Here is a 22,372-nt window from a genome sequence, read left to right as displayed (position 1 = left end):
CCTACCCCTACCTACTTCTCCATCAGCCTCCGATATGAATTCTTACCGTGCTTACCAGTTTCTGTCCAGTACTGCTGACTGCCGGCAGTAAAAGGACAAAGAATGTTACAGCAGGCAAAGGCTGTCTTCAGGGTACAACTTCCAACTGCAGCGGGCAGAGACACCGATGTGCGATGAATCTGAGCAATTCATTACATAATAAAACTTTGGTATCCAAAGGCCAGATTTCGTTCCGAGCGTGCAATCTGCTCCATTTTCTGTATATGAACTACCCATAAATTGCCAGCTCAGCCCACAGATGAGTAAAATTTAACTTGTACAATAGCAGATGCTAGGGCTTTTTTTTTTAGTTTTTTTAGGGGGGGGATTTCACAACAGTATAATGTACTGTAGAGACAAATCACTGTCGTGCTAAATCTGCTTTCTGATCCCACCCCCCCACTGCACATTCCTCAAATAAGCTGACACTTATTATTTCAGTAAAATGGTGATGTTACATACGCCTCTGTGTATACAGTGGGGATAATAAAACTGAATTATTTCTAAGTGTAGACAAATGTTTGAAAGCAAGCGAGTTTTAAAGTTAACTTTCGCTTACCCTGAAGTTTTTACTAAACACAAAGTTTACTTGGCAGCTGCACCTTCCTAAACCTGCCCGCTGCCTTATAAAGGTGTTTATTGTATCAGAATCCAGGATGGGAATGGCATGTATTTTCCTATCATTTATCTTCCAGCCTTTCAAAGATATTCCACAGGAGAGCTGGCTTTAATCTGTAACCACCTGATCATCACTCTCTTAAGCCCCAGAGTAAGGCTGCCCTAAAGCCCGTCATCTTTCAGGGAAAGCAAAAAACTGAACTCATCAGACCCATCCAATTTTTTCAAAAATTATACTTTTCCTTAATTCTACTCACCTACACCAAAAAGACACATTTACAGAGCTTCTCCTTACAAATATCCATTTAATAACTTCTAATTCTTCCATCATTACTCTGTTTTGTTTTTTCTTATTGAGGTATGATGTTAAATGAACATTTCCTTTCAACCTAGGTTGCAAAATAATATTTGTAAGACTGCCAAATGAGAGAAGAGCATCTTCCCATAAACCTAAAAGGTGACATAAAAATGTAACAGCACTTTCATCTGAAAAAATACACAATTTTAACAGAAATGAGCTGCTAGTAACCCATAAAATTCTGTATCTTCTCCTGTGGCCATTTTAGCAATATGACGTGTTTTATCCCAGAAAAACTAGAAAAGGTGCTTACCAAAGGGTGCATGTTTCAGCATCTCATAAAAAAAAGTAATCACTCATAATGCAAATTTGAGTATATTTTTCCAAGCTGCAGTAATTAAAACTGTTTTGTTTACAGCAATGAGGAAAACGAGGAATTTTTCCAAGCTATTTGCTAAAAACAACTCTTGGGGCAGATTTTCACACACATTTAGATGCCTAAAGACACCTGCTGGCATTTTCCATGATGAGGTGCCAAAGTACTATTAAAACCCAGGCAACTATTTGCATTGTTGGGCAATTAAATGCCTCCAAACTCCATCCCTCCTTCCCACAGCACATCTTAACTTGGAGAAATAACATCACCCAAATACTTGCCTATAAAAATGTTCCATAACAGCTTATGAGCAACGCCATAAAAACCACTGATGTAGTAGTTGCATTTGGCAGTAGCCTGCTGAGCAGGACGATCAGAAAGACAGAGGTATGTACACAACACGTGCTGACACTGCGCTTTCTCATCACTGAGACCACTTCTGCCATGATAAAGTACTTCAAGAGCATCTTACAGAAGTATGAGCCACATCACATTGTTTTGTTCTTCTGGTAATTAATTCCTCATACTCCCGGTCAGGGCAGGAGGAGATCTGACTATAGGAGAATGCTAAATTAAAAATGATCAAAGCCTTCGCTCGTACCAGCAGATGTTACGAATCACATTTGTCTCCAAAAGTGTGGGAGATCTTTCGGGTTTTTTGCAGAGCTCTGAATCTGGAATCATCACAAACTGTATTTTAGATCACTTATGCACAAGTTTTATGTAAGGTGTGTGAATAAACCCCGAACTTCCTACATTAACAGCAGTACTAGAGTTAATCCATGGAAGCTACATGGTGAGCACAGGCCAGCTCATAGGATTATGGTTTGACTTCCGTTTTCCCAAGTTCACCACTGGAAAGTGAAGGCATGTTATTTTATTTATTTAGGAAAAAGGTTTGCTGTGAGGTCCTGTTGTTCAAATGAGAAAACTTTTGTTTCTTCAACAAAAACTTCCAAGCCTATGACTTGACAGGGAGGCTTGCAAGGAACTGCAAAAACAACGACCAACCAGTTTTAAACAGATGCAACAATAAGGTTTGGCCTCCTGCTTCAGCCTCCTAGTCATCGTTTAGTGCATGAGAATATGAACTGAATTTAAAAAAATAAGTGAAAGTCATCTGTTCTATTTGTCTTATTCAAGCTAAGTACGAAAAGAGAAACAGAAGTCTAAAAAGTGAAATATTTCATTTGTGGAAAGCCTTATAGGATAATTATGTTGACACTAACAAAGGCTGTAATTATAAATTTATATCCAGCCATCCACCCAAGTTACTGTGACATACACAAATACACGTGCACAGAGAACCATGTGCATGCACAGATTTGCAGCCCTGTTTAACATGAAAAACATATTTTTAAAATCATGACTCCTCCTGTAAAGCCAGCAGTGATCTGATAACCTTTACTGTTGTGTCAAATCTTTCCCCATACTGCAAGTTTGGGTAAAGCATTCAGTGCAGGCAATTTTGAGCAGAAAGGCAGTCTTTATAGAGAATATATTTTCCTGGTAAATAGATTTTTAGGATAGAAGTATTGCAGCTTCATTACATATCATGGTGGAAAACACTGCATTTCAGTGCATCAGGCAAGCTCTGCTCACATATTAGTTATATTTAAATATAATATTCATTTTAATTAATATTAAATTTAATATTTAAAAATTAAATATATTTAGGCACATAGCAAGAGATTTAAGCCTGCAAGTCCTCCAGTGGAGGATCCTTAACTGAACAGCAGTTCAGTTAGGTAAACCTGGTCCCAAGGAGCTATAAGTCCAGGCCATTCCAGTTGTACTGAACATGTATTTACAAAGCAGATCACTGTTGTTCATTTGCCAAACAAGAAAAATGGGAATCTCGTAAGAAATAGTTCTTTTCCCTTCAGAAATATGCTAGGCTGATAAACAGAAAAGTACATCTTAGCACAGGACAGATGACAATAGCAATTGTCAACTCTCAAATGCATTTTTATTTATTCGAGAGATTTCTGATATTTTACATTGCTATTGAGGCTACATTCAAATAAATGTATAGGTTAAATTCTGCCTCAAAATCAAACACCCACCTCTCCTTCTAAGTCACTTAGTGAAACCTTCACTGGCACAAAACTTCCACTCACCAATATGAATTATAACGCATATCTGAGAAAGAGAATTGGGCTGTGATGTTGTATCTCAAGAAGACAGAGTCAAAAAATCATAATACTCAAGGTTTCACTCCTGATAACTTCTGAAAGCCAAAGCTGATACATTACTGCAGGCCAAAATTTTGTTTTCTTCTTACGTACACAGCTTTGTTATTGTAGTGTCACTGCCGTTAACATTTTATTTAAATAACATTTTTTCTCAGGACAAATACGTAGAGCACAAGAATTACACAGACAATGCAACACAAGAAACTAAGTCAAGTTTTGAATCATACAATCTCACTGTACAAAAGCAAGATGTGAAAGACTTCTGGATAAGCCTATATTACAATAGAGCATCCTGTTGTGCCTCAATTCTGTAGCGTCTCTGAAAACATCATCCTCTTACACAGACCTGGTTTTATGTTATTTAGGGACAGCAGAGAATTATTCAACGGAAGTTTTAGATTCAAGGTGGATGATCCACTTTTGCTGATGGTTTACATTAGGGATAGTTTTGGAGATAAATAAACGACTCAGTTTTCAAAAGTGAATGTTTCTTTTGAGTGCCTGTATTTTAAGATATTCTGTATGAGATATTCTGAGACCTGATTTTCAAAGTGATACATATGTTCAGCTCCAGGAAAATTGCTAAGAATTACAGGTACTCACCAACTATGAAATTAAAGCCTATGGTTTGACACAGGGTTTTAAGAACGGAAGCACCCAAAATGTCCCTTCTCATTACTTTGATTAATAGACATAATTAAATTAAATAACTTGTTTGTGTTTGCTCTTGTCTGCATGCATACACATATGCATCCCTGACACTGCAGCTTTTAAATCTGAGCAACTTTAGCCAAAGCTACAAACACTTGGTGAGGTATAAAATTGAATTAGGTAAAGTAGGTAAATTTAAGCATGTCCATAAATAAGCATAAAAATTGAACAAAATTGTGCCTGCAAAAAATCAGGCACTGAATTTTCTTGCTTTTGTGAGAGTCCATGAATATATTAATAGAGGTTTTACATATTTTACACACTCAGATATATACATATATTTTATCCATAATGTGTGCTTACGTACATACGTATGCACACATGCAAACATATGTGTACACTTCCCACACACACACTCACGTTCCCTTATCTGCACACATTCAAGTCCTTTATTTTTGAAGAAAATGCCACCATTTAATCAACACTGGAATTGGTTCCAGATTTTTCCAGAATTTTAGAATTATAGAAAAGGTAACTTACATCTGTCATTGAATATGAAAAAAAAAATCAGGACTATACAACCAAATCAAAATAAAAAGAAAGACCACACACACCCTTCATGCTACCAGCTTTCCAATTAGGAATCAAGATATTGGAATGAATCTGGTATAAATGCAATAAGCAATGGCAGCTTTTTGTATGAGTGCTTTTTACAATAAATGTGAATCTTTTGGAAGATAAATTAGTACCAGTTTCTGGTGAGCCAAAAGTTCTTTCCTAGACAGGTCATTGCTGAGCCCCTTTCTTCTTTTGCTCTAGCTCCTGCAGGCGTTCCTCCCGGCACTGAGCATGCTGCGTTCCCACTTTGTGGGCTGTCTCGGTGGCTGCAATGTCAATCTGTGCATATCGGGATGATCCACTCCCTGAAATACCAAGCGAAATAATGTAAAAGACTATACCCCTCACATATTCCTGAGTAAAACTGAGCCAGGGTTAAGCTATTGAGACACTTCTGCAGATTTCCTGGATGATCTTGGTCTGGTCTCAAGGCAAGCTCTATAAAGGGAGTAAGATGATAACCACAAATAAATAAAAAAAAATGGAAACTCAAAAGCTTTGTTATCTACGTGCTTCAGCTGGCTGGATTTATTCAAATAAGCAAATGAACCACTCGTATTTCTGCCCCAGGTTTGAATCTCCACCACTAGGGCTCCCAGAAGAAGACAAAATTGAACTCCGCTCTCCCACTTCTGGGAGGCTTCATCAGCAGGCTACGAGTAAGCGAATGAATCATGCTTGGTATTTGAAAAAGAAACACAATTGGTAGGGCAGTTGGCAGGGATTCTTCTTTGTCTGGATTAGGCACTCTGTGAACATTTACCAGATCAAGCACCTTCAGCCTTAGACAGAACGACACTTTAGTCCAATAATTGGCAATAAGGGAGATAAAAGCTGCTCAGTCTGTTCAGGAGCAGAACAGTTCTGTGTAGGTGCAGATGCACAAGTCTGGAGGCTGGGAAAACTTCAGTATGAACAATTAAAATATTTATGGTCATTAGAGGCACCTTCAAAGTTATACAATAGAGCATGGGAGGTGAGTTGACATTTCGGAATGTCAGTTTATGGAATTTGTCTCTTCATTCTTAATGTCTTGGTGCACTGTCTTTACAGTGAAGATGAAACGTCACTTTTACATCTCAACAGGGTGTTGTACATGGAACTACATTAAAGTCTGGGAGAAGCTTAGAATTACTTAACTAGAGCCATATAAACAACGAAAGGGGAAAGTGCTAGCATTTCAACGTTAATAAATTTGCTGAAGTTCAAAGTATACAAATTAAAATATCAATAGCTGAAAACTATACACGGAAAACCCATTAATACCAAGTGTCAGCAATTAAATGCCAGATCCTGCTTTCTGTAAGGAGGAATGCATCTCTAAATGACAATGCTTGCTCGCTGTAATGCATGTTTATGTGCTAATTGTCCAAGTTAAGCATTAGAAGTAAAATACCCAGATGCAGACAAAAGAATGAAGAAAGAAAAAAGAAAAAAAAAAACGCAAATACTCAGGCTGGCTTCCTCTCTGTAGCGCTTTCACACATCATCATGGAGGGCAGGTAGAAGAACACTGTTCGTAAGCATTTGCTGCATGGCTCCAGAGTCAGTATCTTCAGGAGCAAGCCCTGTACATCTACCCCCCACAGCCCTGTTTCTGAAGACAAGCAGGAAAAATTAAGTAAGTGTAGTCCTAATACGTGCAATGAAAGCCTTAAGAACACAAAGAAAATTACTGTCAAACTCCACAGACACAGAAATGTTCACTTCAGAAGGAGTGCATATACAATGTGCCTGTCAGAGGGATGCAACATCTTAGAGAACCTCATTACTTAAAAATCTTTTCCAAAAGAGTTGGCAATTACCAGAATTGCCTCACAAATGTACCAAGGTTCAGCTCCTCTGCTAGCAAGAGTGTATGGGTAGAGAGAAATTAAGATTCCCAATACAGACTGCATTACTGCTTCCTTTGGTATTTAAATGTTGTTGTAGACTTCCTTACCTCTTATGCTTGTGCTAGGTTCTTGAAGCTCCAGTTCCATGTAATGAAGTTGTTTTTTGGAAGTAGGGCTGACAGGAATATTAACATAGGTGGTCGTCTCGCTGTGGGGTCGATCTGATGCAGGGACATCAGCTGAATAACCTACTGCCCCTTCTAAAATGAGTAACACATTATTATAGACACCATTTGCAATGATCAATGATGTATTTCATAAAAACACAGTGTTCCGTCAAATATTCTGAAAGCGAAACATTCAGCAGCAAGAACTCAGCTTGATAAACAGTACATTCCTCAGCCATAGATGGGACATGAGAAGACAAAGGTTTCTACAGAGAAGATCCTCAGAGACTGATCAAGTCAGGATCTGTGCAGAAGACCACAGACCACAGCCAATGACCTCACTGTGTTGTGACAGAGAGCAAACACTATGCAGAAATTTTCAAACAGAAGCAACGTATGTAACACTACCTCACAAGGCTTTCAGCTCTAACTCAAGTTAGTAAAGCCCAGTATGAAGCAATCTGTTTTAGGGAAGTGTGAACCATTATATCATTTGCGAGACAACAACCACTAGAAGTTCAGAAAGTATGTCCTGAAAACAGGGACTGAGGAACTGTTTAAAGCAAGGTGAAGACAAGCTTGAGTAGACAACGTTCACAGCTTTGCTGCACTGAGTTGAAAAAGGTAAGAAAGATGCCAAGTAGGGACAGGCCAAGTAATAAAAGACTTTAATTGCAGGAAAAAAAAATAGACAATTAGACAGTGTGAAAACCTTTCTAATACTAAAGATCTCAAGAACACTAGAGGAAATCCCACAGAGGCTGATGAATTTCTGCATCTAGAAATTTCTAAAAAAGAGATAGACTAACACCTACCAGAAAACAGTTGTCTATAAAGCGATTCTGACTTAAAGACAACTTTTTTTGTCTACTTGATGAATTCTCAAGACCTCTTCTAGTCCTACTTTCAATTATTCTAATCTTACCAGAAGTGAAACAAAGAGAGAAGGTAGAAGGAGACCCCAATGCAAACCTGCATTCCCTCAGTGCTTGGGAAAGGCTTTGAGTCACTCAACGTGCTCAGCGGGCCAGAATTATCTGCCTGTCCAGTCCAGTTGAAGTTCTTAACCTTAAACACTTTCTGCAGTTCAGTCAATTTGGGACAGAGGAGTGCAGAGGAAAGATAGTATCACTTTCAGGTTTTCCCTTTCCCTGAAGGTCTCCTATTAAGCCCTTCCTTGTCCCCACATAAAACTTGTATCAAAGCTTTATTTGTCCAAATCACCGCTTTTCTTTTCTGCCCATTCAGACACTGTTGAGATGTGAATGGAGAGGCAGAACGTGATCAAGGCTCTTTAGAGCCCAGAAGAGAATGACTTCTTATATCCAACCAACATCAGCTGTGAATAACCATTAAGGGGAACTTTTTCTTCTTCTTGGACTGTGCTATGAATAGCCGAGATGGCTCATATAAAGCCAGGTGACAGTAAGAGTTGTCAGAGGTTACAGCAGGTTCCAGGATAAAGGAATCTCTCCAGGCTTAAGCTATTTAAATGAAAGGAGTCTACTATGCAGCCCACAATTTTAAAAGCCTGAAAAGTTGGCCAATTTTCTGACAGATTTTCATAAAGAAAACTTAAGAACATCCATGAAAAAAACAGACATTTTTCTGACCGCCAGAATTTAAGCTGTTGTTCCAAAGCCAGGTGTTAGCAACAAAATGAAAAGGACCAAAAAAAAAAAAAACCAAACAGAATAAATTTCTATATCTTCAAACATCATTCTTATAAATTATTCTCAATTATTCTCTCTGAAGTATTTCAAAGGAATTTGGCCTGACTGTGCCAAAAGGGTTTCAGCAGAACCATAGCATTGAAAACCTGCATGCCAAATAGTTAAAGTTGTAAGCAAATGACAGCTTAAGGACTGACACAGAGTTATGAATAGTCATGAAGGAAAAGATAATTTATGAAGTCTTTCTATACACTGTTAAAGTGATGTAGCAGGAGTTTAAGTGAAGTGTCCTCAAAGCTAGCTAGCATGAAAACCAGCAAACTTCTCTATAGGGCTAAACAACTGAAAGGTTTCAGGAAGCTGCATGTCATACCTGATACAGACAAGACAAATGATTTTCCTGAGGACTGAAAAAACACACATGGAGAAAAATATATTAATTGGTAGGGCTTTGTCCAAAAAAAACAAAAGAAACACACAGAACAAAGAAATCCTGGCAACAATCAAATATTCTTCTCAAAGGAAAAAAAAACCAACCGAGAAGGAAGTTGGGCAAACTGGAGTGGAAGGAAAGGAAAACTCTTCTGTTGTTTAGTCTGTACTGTCTTAATAGGAACTGTGCTTTCTTTGTAAACATAGAAATAGTTGGGTTTTCGTTTTTCCTTCAAATAAAAAAACCCACCTCATTAGACTCTAAAAACCGGCTTCTATTTGTTTGAAGAGAAAGGTTTATTTGAAAAGCACAAGACAGTCAAAAGCTCCTCCTAAGAAAACAAGGCACACACAGAGAAGCACAGACAACGACAGCGCTTTCAGGAGTCCTTTCTGGGTGGACAGAGGTAGAAGATGCTTACAAGAGGGGTCGGAGGATTAGTATTTGAGATCATTATGGATGAGAATTTGGGAGAAAAACACCAAAATGTACTTGGAGACACTCTGAAAGAATTGGCAGAATATCATCAATGTTTGAGGAGAAAGGGGGAAAGGTGGGGAAAAAAAAATAGTTAAGCAAATAGCAGAAGAGTAAAAAAAATGCAGTGGCATCGAAATGAGGACAAAAAGAAAGGAAAATATTGTATGACTGGGCAGGGAAGATGAGAATGATATTTGAAACTGGTGTTTCAGCCTTTCGTTCATCAAGTCTTAGTTATTCATGTTTTCTACCCTATGTAGGCACCATTCTCAGAAATGTGTGTTAAATTATGCAGAAAGAAAATCAACACCATAAACACAGCCCTGAGATAAGTGTATGTGTGCGTGTGAGCATGAACCTAAAGCTGACTTGTTCAAAGGGCAACACCTCAAAAATAAACATTTAAAAGAGATCACAACAAAAAAGGAAAAGGAAAAAGAAACAGAAGGTGTTAGTGACTTCTGATGCAACTGGCTGCAAAAACCTGTACTCACCAGGTTCCTCAGGGCTAGTAGGAGTTCCAGGTTCTGCAGGGAGTGTCAGCATCTCATAACCACCTTTAGGACCTAAAATACAGGTACATCATCAACAGCTTTGGATTTAGGAATTTTCACAATGAAAACAAAGCGTATGATTTTCTGGTTTTGACTTGTAACCTTCTAATCTGAATAATCATACTGAAAAATCTCAGAAAGTATAAACAGGGTTGACTTTTCTGTGGTGGTGATGCCACTGTTTTCTAGTGAGTTCAACAGCAAGGAAATAAATGTTAGGGCATTTTTACAAGTATTCACACTGAAGGCCACTGAAGTCAAGTGTGTTTTGCTGTACATCGATGTGGGAACAAAGCTGTCTTGAAAGCATGAATCAGGGAGAAGTGCGTGGGTGATCTTGGGAGCATCTGGAAGACTTGTTAAAATTCCACCTCCAGCATGATGGCCAACTTCTTGATTTCTGACAAAGCTCTGCAGAGAATGCTTAAACTAGCCCTTCCAAAGATAACTTTGCTTTCCAAATACAAATCATCATCTTTGCAAGAAGCCAGGTTGCACATCATCATTGGTCCTTCTAGAGCACTAAGTTGAAAAAAGATGCCCGGGTTCTCTTCAGTCTCCAGACTCCACCCCAGTTCAAACAAAATGCTATGCCTACAGAATGAACATATTTGGATTAATTTTGAATGACAAACGCTCGTCATTTTATCTGCTGGTGTTGTTTCTTTCTCCATTATCATGAAGAAGTATCTTTAAAAGTGGTGGGGTTTTTTTCCCACCACATCATTGCTAGGGTACAGGATTTCTCGTGGCCTGAGGTGGGTTTTTTTGGTGGATGCTCTTTGTTAAAGTGCTGGCAGCATTTTACTGCTGTGAATAAGATTACTGCCTATGCTCTGACACTTATCTCATCTGTCACTGCCTCTTCTAAACTTATCCCATCTGTCAATGCCTTTCTAACAAAAACCCAAAGATACGTAAGACTTATAATAGGGAGTCAAGCCATACATTACCTTTAACGTTTTCTGAAGTTTAAAATAATTTAAGTTTAAATTAATTTAAAATTACATGCACACACATACCTCATAACCACTTATACTTACCAGCTTGGAGACTGTGCCCTCTATGTACTTTCAAAGACCCAGAAGCTGCCATGACAGAAGCACCACCTGTTTTCAGAGAGAGATATTCACATTAAATCTAAATACCTGTTGCTATTATTAGATATCTGCAGTGCATCAGCATTTTTAGCAGATGTGTCTGAAACATCAAGAAAAATTTCAGTAAGAATTACAAGTCATTCTTTTTCATTTAAGCAATATTCCTTTTTTTTTTTCCTAAAGTTTTATCCTGTGATTGTGGCGTTATACATTAAACATCTGATGTACCTCAATGAAGACAACCGTTATTTGAAGCATTTTCCTAACTTTATAGTAATTTCTTTATGCCCACTCTTCAAAAATAAGCACAGTTTACAGCACACGTACTCAAGAAATACCCGTGACAAAAAAATTAACAAACAAGAGGGAAGCTGGAATACGTGCTATAAACTAAGGTCAGAGAGTTTACATTTTCAAATCCTGTCACGTATCAGTACACGGCCAATGAGCAGACACACGCAACACTACACTGCATTTATCAAGTGATCAGTTCTTACTGCCCAGCCTCTACTTTGCCTTCACAGAGTAGGTCACGACCTACAGACCTGGGCTATTAAATTTGCTGACAAGGGGTCGGGACAGAAGAAAACACTATGCTCTATGATAAAAACTTGCTTCGTATTGAATTAAAACTACTTTTATTATCAAGTATTTTATCCACTCAGCCAAGCAACATTTACATCTCCTTCTTGAAAACAGATACCTTGCTTAAAAGAGCATCCAATGCCTAGAGCTACTGATTGACAGGAGAAATAGAGCAAGTACACCAGGAGGATTTTTCATGTAAATGTAATAAAAGACTTCCTGATGTTGTATAATTGCCCTATAAAACTTCTCTAAGTTTGTTATCCTTCAGTTTTCAAAGTGGTTTCATATATTTTCTACTATACAAATGGCATTATCCGCAACACATAAAAGCTGAAAGGGATGCTCAAAAATGCTTACTTGCTCTACAGATTTCACCGTATTCGGAAAAGCCTCCTCTCTCTCTAGCAGTCAGCTTCAGAAGTAGTAAAATCACTCAAAATTAGAAATGCATTCAAGCACAGTGACTGTTCAAATATTGTTCCACAAAGATGGCTGTTTAGTGTGTCCAACAGAATCACAGAGGATCTACCTCTAGCTATTATTCATCTTCCCATGCTGTAGGGCAACTCCAGCCCAGCCTCCCATCCTTAAAAATGCAAAAGTGTTAAGAATCATTACTGTTTTCTTGTACCAGGAAACTCAGTGTCTGTTTTTTGAAAAATATACTTTCAAAGATGCTTTACGTATATTTACTCCAAAAATCTTGCACCTGAAGCTCAGGATCTACATTGGCTGAGAACGAAGATCACATACTGAGTGTTCTTAATAGAAAAAAAGAAAAAAAGCTGAAATAATCACTATGTTTGCAAATAGGTTTCCTCACCTTTGTTTTCTAGAAGGTTGGGATATGTACTTTCCCCAGATTTCAGTTGCCAGCGGAGGCATGGGAAGGCAAATCAGGAATACAGAAAAGGCAGAACTAGAGGGTCACTATGACATGGACTTACCACCTTCTGTCACCCCTAAAACAGGGAACAGGAACCTACTGGACGTACTCAGCCCAGAGGATGAAGCAGCAGCATTTGGATCACTCACTAGCACATGGTTTCACCGCAGTGACTTTTTCATTTCCCTCCTGTCGGGCCCCTAGTAATTCAGAGAGTCACTAAGGAAAAGGCTTAGCTTGTAAATGCAGCTTACTTAAAACGCTTTTTCTGAGCTCCTATTTTTCGTCCCCTACGGAATTATTTTGAGTGTACTTATAAAACACACCACAATCAAGAAAGAGCATGTTATATTATGTCAGGGTTTGATTCATCATTTTCTCATTATAATAATGCTCTTCTATTACAGTGTTTAGGCCTTATGAGGGATGACAAATTTATGGTGGCCACTGTTCAGCACACAGGCCTTTACTGGCTCAATAAAAGTATCATACGGTACTTTGTCTTTCTACATCTGAAGAGCTGACAACACATTTCCTGAAAAAAAATATATTGTGAATTATATATTATTTTCAACCTAAGCAAAACAACCAACACAGTACAGCCCAGATTCTTCTTTCTCACTGCTCTCAATTAATTCCTTGAAAGCTTACTCTTAAGCTTGGAATAGAAGTATCTGGCTGCATAGGTTTGCAATAGAATTTTAAAAATACATGAAAGAAAGACTATTTTTCCATCATAAAAGCAAAGCTGTCAGACAGCTGAGTTCATTTTCAGCACCCATCACCTGTTATATACTTAATTTTATTCTTTCTTTTTATCTCCCTACCTTGACTCCCCATCTACCTAAGAACAATTTAATAGAGATACAATGTTCATAATCAGCATTCAGCTGACATTTCAGATGGATTCCAATCCACAGCATTGTTTTATGTTTATTCCTTAATTCATCCTCTCAGAACATTTCCCATCAAGCATTGTGTAAGTTTGGTATAACAAGCAAAGTGGCTGTCAGATAGCAAGAGTGTCTGTGCCAATGCTGATGAATTTGCTCCTGTGGAATACGGAAAAAATGGAACTGCACAGGCAAAAATAAAAGAAAAGAGAGTTTAAGTCACAAAACTACCAACATTAATGTATGCTGTTTTCACGGGAGGATATTTGTTAACTTATTTTCCCATTCAGCTATTGATTGTTGTAATGCCAGAGCCTGCAGCATGGAAGAACAGGGAGATGCCACCTTCCACTATAGATGTTTAATTTGAGTGTTGAAATGCCCAAGGCTAGGTCTAGCTCTTGGGAATGCCTAGGTTACAGCTTCCCTGTAGCTAAGGGAATGGACAAATGTTTCTGAAATATGGTACATAAAGCCTGCATGAAATGTCTTCTCCAGGGATTGCAGAGGGACCGTAAACACTTCTGCAAACTCACTCCAGCTCTCAATTTAGCTTCTCTAAATAGGAGTCTTGGGATTCAGACTGCTCAGTTCACTTGGAAGAGTTGGCAACCAAGGACAGAAATAGTCACATTTTTTCCCTCCCTACCAAACAACCTTGTGGTTTAAACATCATTGATAAAACAAGAAAGCTGTGACTGAGTTCTACTCAACTGAGAAAATCCAAATATTTTGGAGGAGAGCATGAAGACATTATAAGTAAGGGATGGAGGTTCCTATCTAAGTTGTTGCAATGAACTACAGAGGAGCACAAGCTTTAAGTAACCGGCCTAAATCAGAGTGAGAAACACCACAACTGTTAGGAAATACATTCTAAATGTAAGAATAGCAAAGGACTTCGTATGATTTAAGGTGGATTAAGGATTCTCATTGCAGAACATTCTAAACAGACACCTGTCATACACACACACAGAAGTACATCCTAACCTCAGGGCAGAGGTTTGAGCTACAGAACCCCTTCAGCCCTGTTTTTCCTACAGTACTTTGATTCATAGTAACAGAAAGTTAATCAAGATAATGACGAGCTCTTCAGCTCACCATTCTGAGCAGGAATGCGCTGTCCTTTGGTTCCACCTCTCAACACTGAATGTGCTTTTCATTCATGATCCCTTAATTCAAAACTCATAAGCAGCTCCTGAGAAAAGGACCTACACACATATCTCTGAAATTGCCTCCACTAGGTCATGCTGCAGAATTTCTTTAGCCTTCATGAGAAACTCTGTATAGGTCCCATGAGAACTTTTTAGACCAAACATACTAAACTTAGGTGTTTCCAGAATCCGGCGGTGTCAGAAATCAGGAAATCTGAATCATATTTTTGAACCTCTATTCTGTCATGGTATTTTAAGGTCCATAATAACCATAAATGCAGTCTATTATACCTAAGAGCTGGCATTCCCACATCACACAGCTCCAAAGAATCTCTTACCTTGATCTGTACTGCAAAGCTATGATAACAATAGGAACACTTTCCTCCTACAAATGCAAGCAATCTAATTCAGTCTCTCTTTCTAATCAATCTTTACACAGTTATTTATAACAAAGGCAACCAAATTATTTAAACTGGAATTAAATGATTCACCCCAGTTTGTTTTTTCCATCTAGTAATACAATTCAGAATTTTTGCCACATTTACGAACACTTTTCAGCTTGCCATTAGAATTAGACACATTTCTCCGAAGTTGCTGAGTATGTTGCTCGGTATACATAACTAACGGTAGAAAGGGAATATCGCCCACGTTCACTACCAATACACTGAAAAGTATTTAAATAATTGATCCTGACTCTTTAACTCCAGTTCTTGCTACAGAACTGAGGCATTCAAGAACAAAAATATTGTACAGTGTATGTGGGCACCTGTAGCACTGGAAGAAGTGGGTTTGCATTCGTACAGTGGATGTGAATGAAAATACAACACAGTCCTTTCTCTGATGAAAAAGAAGTGGACTGCTACACTAGCAAACATTATAACTGTGTATTGGGTCATTCACGCTAGTACAGGTGTCTTGCCATGTACATGCGCAAGACAAGTTTTGAAAGTAGTTACCTCAAATTAGCGTGCCCTTATGTCATCCTCAACAATGGATTAAAAAAATCATAATAGAGAAACATAGAAAAGTTCTAATGCTGTTCTTGTAGTCTGACAGGACTGTTTGAATACCTTCAGCACCCTTCAGTTAATGGCTTGGATTAAAGACGGTTGAAACAAAATATTCAAAGACTACAGTAGTATTTTAAAAGCTTTGCAACACCAAGTTCAACTATACTTGAAATGTTCACATATATAAAAGACAATACTTAAAACGAAATAGCTGAGGATAATAAAAATGTGACGAGACAGAGAAAACATGGGTTTCTTTTGTATTCTGAAAAACAGTGCAGTATTGAAGAATAAAGTTCTACAGGTATATAATGAGAGCATTTAAGAGATGAAACCCCACAAAGATACCTAAAAACTTCAGTCACTGGCTTTAGATGCTGCTTTTGCCTAAAGCATTTGTACTTATTCCAACAAGTATTCAGTTCTTTTCTTAAACAATATTTACCAGTGTACCAGACATGAAAATCCACCCACTCAATTTTTTTCAGTCCTGTGTCTTCCCTTTCTGTTGATCTAAAAATCTGTCCTGTATTTCTACATTTACAGTTTGCTTAATGATAGGTTTTATCAAAACAGCTAACTCCTTCGTCTGCATAAATAGTCTGAGATTAAGTTTTTGTCAGATATTATTTGCATCCACAGTTAATTTGCCACTGAAATTAATGCAGAAATAATATTGTGCCCACCACACACAGCTACAGACCCGATTTCTCCTGTATTTGCACACGCTTTAATCATAATTACTCTGGTTTCCTTGTGTTGATTAGAGGACTAGAAACCTGAGTACCAGAAGGAAAGATAAAATTAATGATCCGATTTTTACTTCTACTTACACGTCTATAAATCAAGACTAATTCCACTGACTCGAGTGCAATAACTAGGAACAAGATCTGTTAAATGCTTCTGCATTTTCTCCTACTAAGACAAACAAAGGAATAGAGTTACTTATGACCTTCTCCAGAGACACCTCCTGATCCTAGGTATCCTACTGGATTTGTTCACACAAGTATCAGTCAGCTATACTTTACGTTATTTGCCAAGGTTTTTAAAACTAATAAAGAAACCCAAGCACAAAAAGCTGTTCTATGTCTATTGGAAGCAGGCAACCTGATCATTTAGTGGATTTACTGAATTATCAGGTAAACAGTTGAAGGAATACAAAGATGTTTAAGGCATTAAACAAATTCTTTGCACAGATCTCTCGAAGGAACAAGATGGAGACAGTACAAAAAAACCCAAAGGCTTACAAAATATTATCTTTGAAGTAAAACGATGATACAGAAGGTGCCAGAGCAGTTTGGCCACATCAAACAGAGAACTCCACATGACCAACACATTCTCCTGATAGGCAGATTTACGATGCAAAGACAGTCAGTGTGTTACCTTTGCCTAAATAATCTGTCCAGGCCAGATACCCTCCTTCTTCCCTTTACTGGTTCTGTCTGTGGGTCTGTAGTTCCACTGACATGAGAGAAGCATCTCCGTGTTCCCTCTGCTGAGGAAGCGTTCCTGTGTTTTTGTGTTACTTAGAAAACTGGGTACACACAGTGAACATATAAATAATTTTTCCCCTTAGTGTTAATACAGCCTGAAAAGAACACTTCCTTGACGTTCTTCGACTATTTAAGTAGAAAAAGCGCTAAACAACTTTATATGGAAACTGACAACTTTGCACCTCTTTAGATTACAAAAGGAAGGGAAAACAAATACATTAATTCTTGCAACCAACAATACTACAAATTACAATGTATTTCATAATATTCAGTCATGAATTGCAGCAGCAAAATCACCCACAAACAGGATAACTCTCAATATAGCCTTTAGTTCTGCTCACATAAATCTGTTTCTCTCATCACAATTTGGGACTTAAGCATTATTCTTTAACAAAGCAAATAACTAAATGGCTCCTACCTGGTATAGCTGGTAAGACTCCAGACTGTAATATTGCTGTTCCCTAAAGAAAACAGAAAATTTTAGAATGAAAAATCTTTACAAGAAATAGAAACTTTACAAAGTATAGGAAAAATGGCAGAGAAATGACTTCACCATCACAAAAGCATAACATGTGGTTTTAAAATCCAGAACAGACACAAAGGTGTTCAGACCGTGCATAAGTTGCAAAACCTTTGTGTACCTTAGTAAAGTCTAACTAACTTGACTTTGGGTACTTTGCAACAACTGCAGCAGGCACAGTGATGCTTACCACTGTTGAATCAGTCTTGAATCAACCAGGAACAAGCAAGAAAATTTGATATTCAGAGGCAGATAAGACCAAGTTGGCATAACATATGGAAATTAAGGCCATACCTATATTTGCTTAAGATGGTAGGTGCTGTGAACAGACCAAAACATGGTGTCCTTCTGACTCAGGTCCATATAACTAAAATATTTTATCCTTGAATTCAGAGTTCCTACAAATCCCACCTGTGACATCAGAGTCCTTGCGGAAAAGCTTTGTGCCATCTCAGATGCTTCACATTGCCCGTACCATGCTGGTACGATGGCAGCTGGGGCACGTGAAAGCAGTCAGGCATAGAGTACCAGGACCCATTCACACTTAAGCATGTTCCAAAACATGCTGGCAGGCCAGGTTTCTCCCCAGCTATGCTGTCTATGTCACTCAAAGCTGATCTGGAGGACACTCTGGCACTTCCATCTCCAGATGGTATCAAGGCTGCCCTGCAGTACAACATCAAGTCAGTCTGGTCCATGCTATTGACCACCACCCTCCCAAAGAGATCTCTTTTATTTCTGTGACCTTGGCGAGAACAAGAATTCATCATCATTATTTTTTTTTTTTAAATAAATAAATGTGTCTTCTGGACTTTGAAGCAGAAAAACACTATATACCTATTAAAGCTGAGCAATAACATCACTCAATTCCAAAGCAATAAAATTCCATTTTATATAACACTTGGCAGTACTTTTCTTCACCTAAATACAGAGACTTGTGACCTCTGATAACTCTCTGTTTCCTATGCTTTCTTAGAAAGTGGTGGCTTTTCAGATCACTCAGGATTTTACTGCACATACTACGCATACTTCCCCCTATACAGGCACTATGTTGACTTCCCAAAATTTCTCAACAGAAAACAAAATAGATTATTTACTTATCATCCATGTAGAAGCTCAAGTCATACTAATTCCTGCACAATTTGCCAAGGCAAACATATTAAGACATAAAGCTCATTACATGTGGCCATCACAAAAAACTGTCAGAGCTATCAACTAGTTCCCCCGTCAACTAAGGTAAGTGGAAAGGCTTTTTTTTTTTGTTTTGTTGGACCTCGCTATGAACGAGAAAAAGATTAGGAAAGATTACACTGATTCCTTTTCAGGCAGTAAAATATACATTAGAAGAGCTTAATTAAAACAATTGGGGTAGAGGGTGGTGTAATTTTTTTTTAAATACAGTTTTGAAATCCGCAACATGGAACAGCTTTCAACATTGGAATGATACACAACATCCAGGATGTTTCTGCCTGACCCTGTTGCAAACATGGAAACTACAGAGTCAGTATTTACTTGAGCTTTTATGCTAGCTGACTATTTTAATATATGGCACACTGAATTTGAGCAACTGTTTAGAGTAGAAGTAGAAGGGAGGGGGAGGAAATCAGAAATGTGGTCAAGATTTCATTTCTGAAATGAAAAAAACATGCCACAGCATTTCAGAAAAAGAACATTTTATTCATTCAACCATAGTAGACGTTATTTGTTTCTATAGTTACTGTGTGCCACTACAGAAGTTGCTGCTTTCATTTGGGGAATCTGCAGAAGTATCTGCACCGCTCAAGGACAGAGGACTCTGGAGTCCATTTCCATTATGGGCAATATTCTATATATTTAGGTAACAATATTTTCCCATTCCAATGTAACTTCTATGATTTTTTTTGTCACGATTATTTATAGCAGACTTGGAAATGCTTTTTTCCTGCCCCCACTATCTTTTTAGGGGTTTACTAATACAGAATACAAAAAAAATAATTTCCCCGACTTTGGTTACGTCTTTGGATGCAAAGCAGATTGTGCTGCCTCTGAAGGTCGCAGCTGCTAGCTCGCTTAATGGAACAAAGTGGCAGACTGCAGTGCTGAAATGCACAAAAGTCAAATCTTGCTGATGAGAAAGGATCTCACAATTTTCTAGCAACTTTTTTTGCTTTTAAAAACAAAGCTTTTTTTTTTTTTTGGTAGTTTGTGGGATATGGCGGAGGGACTGTGTGTTACTCAGTTCACAGAGTCAATGAAAAATTGTTTTGGGAAGGGAAAAAAAAATACCTTTATCTTCCTCACCTTTGCCTCTAGATTCATTAGTCTGCACAGCCTTGCTGTCATTCAGGGCATGAGCTTGAGGCGTGAAACTAGATAGCAAGTCGGCAAAAATATTTTTAACTCTCTTTCCGCATTACGCATCAGAATATCTTAAATTACGGCAAAAACACGGATAGAAATAAAGTGGAGAAAGCAGAAAACCTGAAAGGAGATTGAAAGCTCTTTGAAGAACGAATGGCATTTTCATTCTTTGTTTATAAATAATCTCCCAGACAGGAGTCCTCTTTCAACATTACAGAGGTTACAAGTAACAGTAATGCAAAGAAACAAAGAATAAACTGAATATTTTTATGATTATTGGTTTTCTTCTCACCTTATAACAAAACTATTCGCAAAATACCATACACTCCTATTTGCTAAACAGCTCTCCTCCCCCTGTAAATTCAATTTATAACTATTTGATTTACTTGCAAATTAAGTTTTGCTGGTTTTCCCTCCTCTCAGTGTTGCCCAAGTATAGCACTTCTGCAAGAATGACAATTAAAAAGTAGGCAATGCTGAACTGTTAAAAAGATTTCAGTCGTAGAAACTTTATTTTGGTGATGTGCTGCTTAACGCAAGTTAAAATCGATCAACGGGGCTTTTTGACCTCTGAACGCGAGGGAGAATTCAAACCATTATTTGCCTTTTATTCTGCGCATCATATATGGCGTGGAAATAACTGAAAATTAGAGAGAGATCATTTTGTTAACATAGGTACAGTTTGTTCAACAATGGGGTCTTATTTCATGCCTGGAACACCTAGTTACTCTTATAAAATAAATTCTAAAAAAAATCTTCATAAAAATGTAAAAATTAGGTAAGATGAGAAAATTGATAAAGGCTAGACAGGTAATTTCAAATAAATATACTTTCAAAGTCATTATTGGAAGACTAGATTATACTTGACAAAGAAAGACGCAAAAAGCAAGCAGAAGTTAGATGTGTGAAATTACATCAGATGTGGGACACTGATAAAATGTCATTGAAATTATAGTGAATAGATGAAAGACAACAAACATCTACAAGAATCAGGCATGATTAGATAAAAAAAATGCCTGAGACAATAACAAAAATTTTGTTATCAAGTGATTGTTACAGACTATAAGGTTGTTGTCTTCTTTTCCATTTCAATATGTCACATTCTATTATTTCTGCAACTGTGAGACTTCCTGCTGCAATCCTTTGTGAGAGAGAGACTTCACTAACCTTTAGTGGCTACTGCTAAGGTAAGTCAGTAGAAGGAATGGTAGCAGAGACCTAAAAGCTCTCTTTTTTAATTCTACAAAACTCAGACAGAACGTTCTTTTGTTGGTAACAGAAACTTTTAAAATTATTACAGCATAATATACAAACGCAAGTGCATGGTTTTGAAATGCAAAGTATGATACATACCTCAACCTACCATATGATTACACCAAAGAAAAGGGGGTGAGTGACCTCACTCAAATAATATGCTTTTGTTATGCCTGCTACGATATTCAGACAATAACTAATAAAGCGGGTATCTAAATCCTGCATGTCTCATAATATTACTTATAAATATAAGTTAAATATCCTTCCAATGCAGTTTCCTTTATCTGTGACCCAAGAGCTGAGCGCTGAAGGGTGTGATGCATGGTTGTTAGTTCAAACAACCTCCCCTCCACAACACCCACAGTAAACGGATATGTACCACTTGTATATCACACATCGTGAACTACATGTCCAGGGCTATTTTAGCTCTGGTAGTAATCTGGCTGCTGTCAGATGACATTCATTTTTGATGTTCTGCTTCCAAATATCTTGGGTAGGGTTCAATGATAGACGTTAGGAGAACCCGCTAGCTTGATACGCTGTATCATTATTCATAGATTAGCTCTGTTGCCCTAAACAGATAAACAGAACCCAAGCCTTGGCATTTATTTCTGCGTGTGCAAATAACCATCATCGTACATAAGCCTTTTCAGAGTCAAAATGGGATTATTCCCTCCCTTCCCCTGTGTATATTTGGTATATCTTTGTCTTTCTCTCCCCCCCTCTTTTTTTAATTTCATTTTATTTCATTCAAAGTTTCATTCACTTTAAACTTCATGAAATATGTGATTTACCAGATCAGTTCTCATTTCAAAAATTACCAGACACAAATACTGTCCCATATAAAGAGCAGTGTGTCTGCCTTTCTCTATATACTCAAATCACTTCCCATGGACTACATGCCCAATTCTGCTCCACTGCTGCTAACAGGAGTTTTAGTCTTTGGATACGAGATCAGCCCGACAGTCCAAATCTTCCAGTGTAAACTCCAATGCAAGGAACAAAGATTACTGTACTGTACCCAATTTCCTATTGTTGGAAGATTTTTGCCAGATTCATAGTGACAAGGGGCATCACAACTGCTTTGTAAGCTCATCTCTGTGGTGTAAAAAAGGAGCCAGGAGCTTACAAGTCAGATGGACAGAAAAAAAATGAAGGAAAATATTGTCTTAAGACTAATCCCTCCCATCACTGGCTCTA

General features: G+C 37.8%; 1 protein-coding gene across 1 annotated transcript in view; it reads right to left on the bottom strand.

Annotated features, from left to right (window-relative positions):
* Positions 1 to 3,299: 3,299 nt before the first annotated feature.
* The window catches only part of DOK7 (docking protein 7), a 65,006-nt gene continuing 45,933 nt past the window's right edge, over positions 3,300 to 22,372 (bottom strand). The window contains exons 8-12 of the mRNA XM_063336261.1: positions 17,477 to 17,519; positions 10,981 to 11,046; positions 9,878 to 9,949; positions 6,738 to 6,890; positions 3,300 to 5,100 (exon numbers count right to left, since the gene is read on the bottom strand). Of these exons, the coding sequence (XP_063192331.1) occupies positions 4,964 to 5,100; positions 6,738 to 6,890; positions 9,878 to 9,949; positions 10,981 to 11,046; positions 17,477 to 17,519 (471 nt within the window). The 3' untranslated portion in view covers positions 3,300 to 4,963. The remainder of the gene's footprint in view (positions 5,101 to 6,737; positions 6,891 to 9,877; positions 9,950 to 10,980; positions 11,047 to 17,476; positions 17,520 to 22,372) is intronic.

Source organism: Chroicocephalus ridibundus, chromosome 5 (assembly GCF_963924245.1).
Source record: "Chroicocephalus ridibundus chromosome 5, bChrRid1.1, whole genome shotgun sequence".
NCBI lineage: Eukaryota > Metazoa > Chordata > Aves > Charadriiformes > Laridae > Chroicocephalus > Chroicocephalus ridibundus.
Note: the sequence above shows the minus strand (reverse complement) of the source record. Positions and strands in the feature narration are given on the sequence as shown.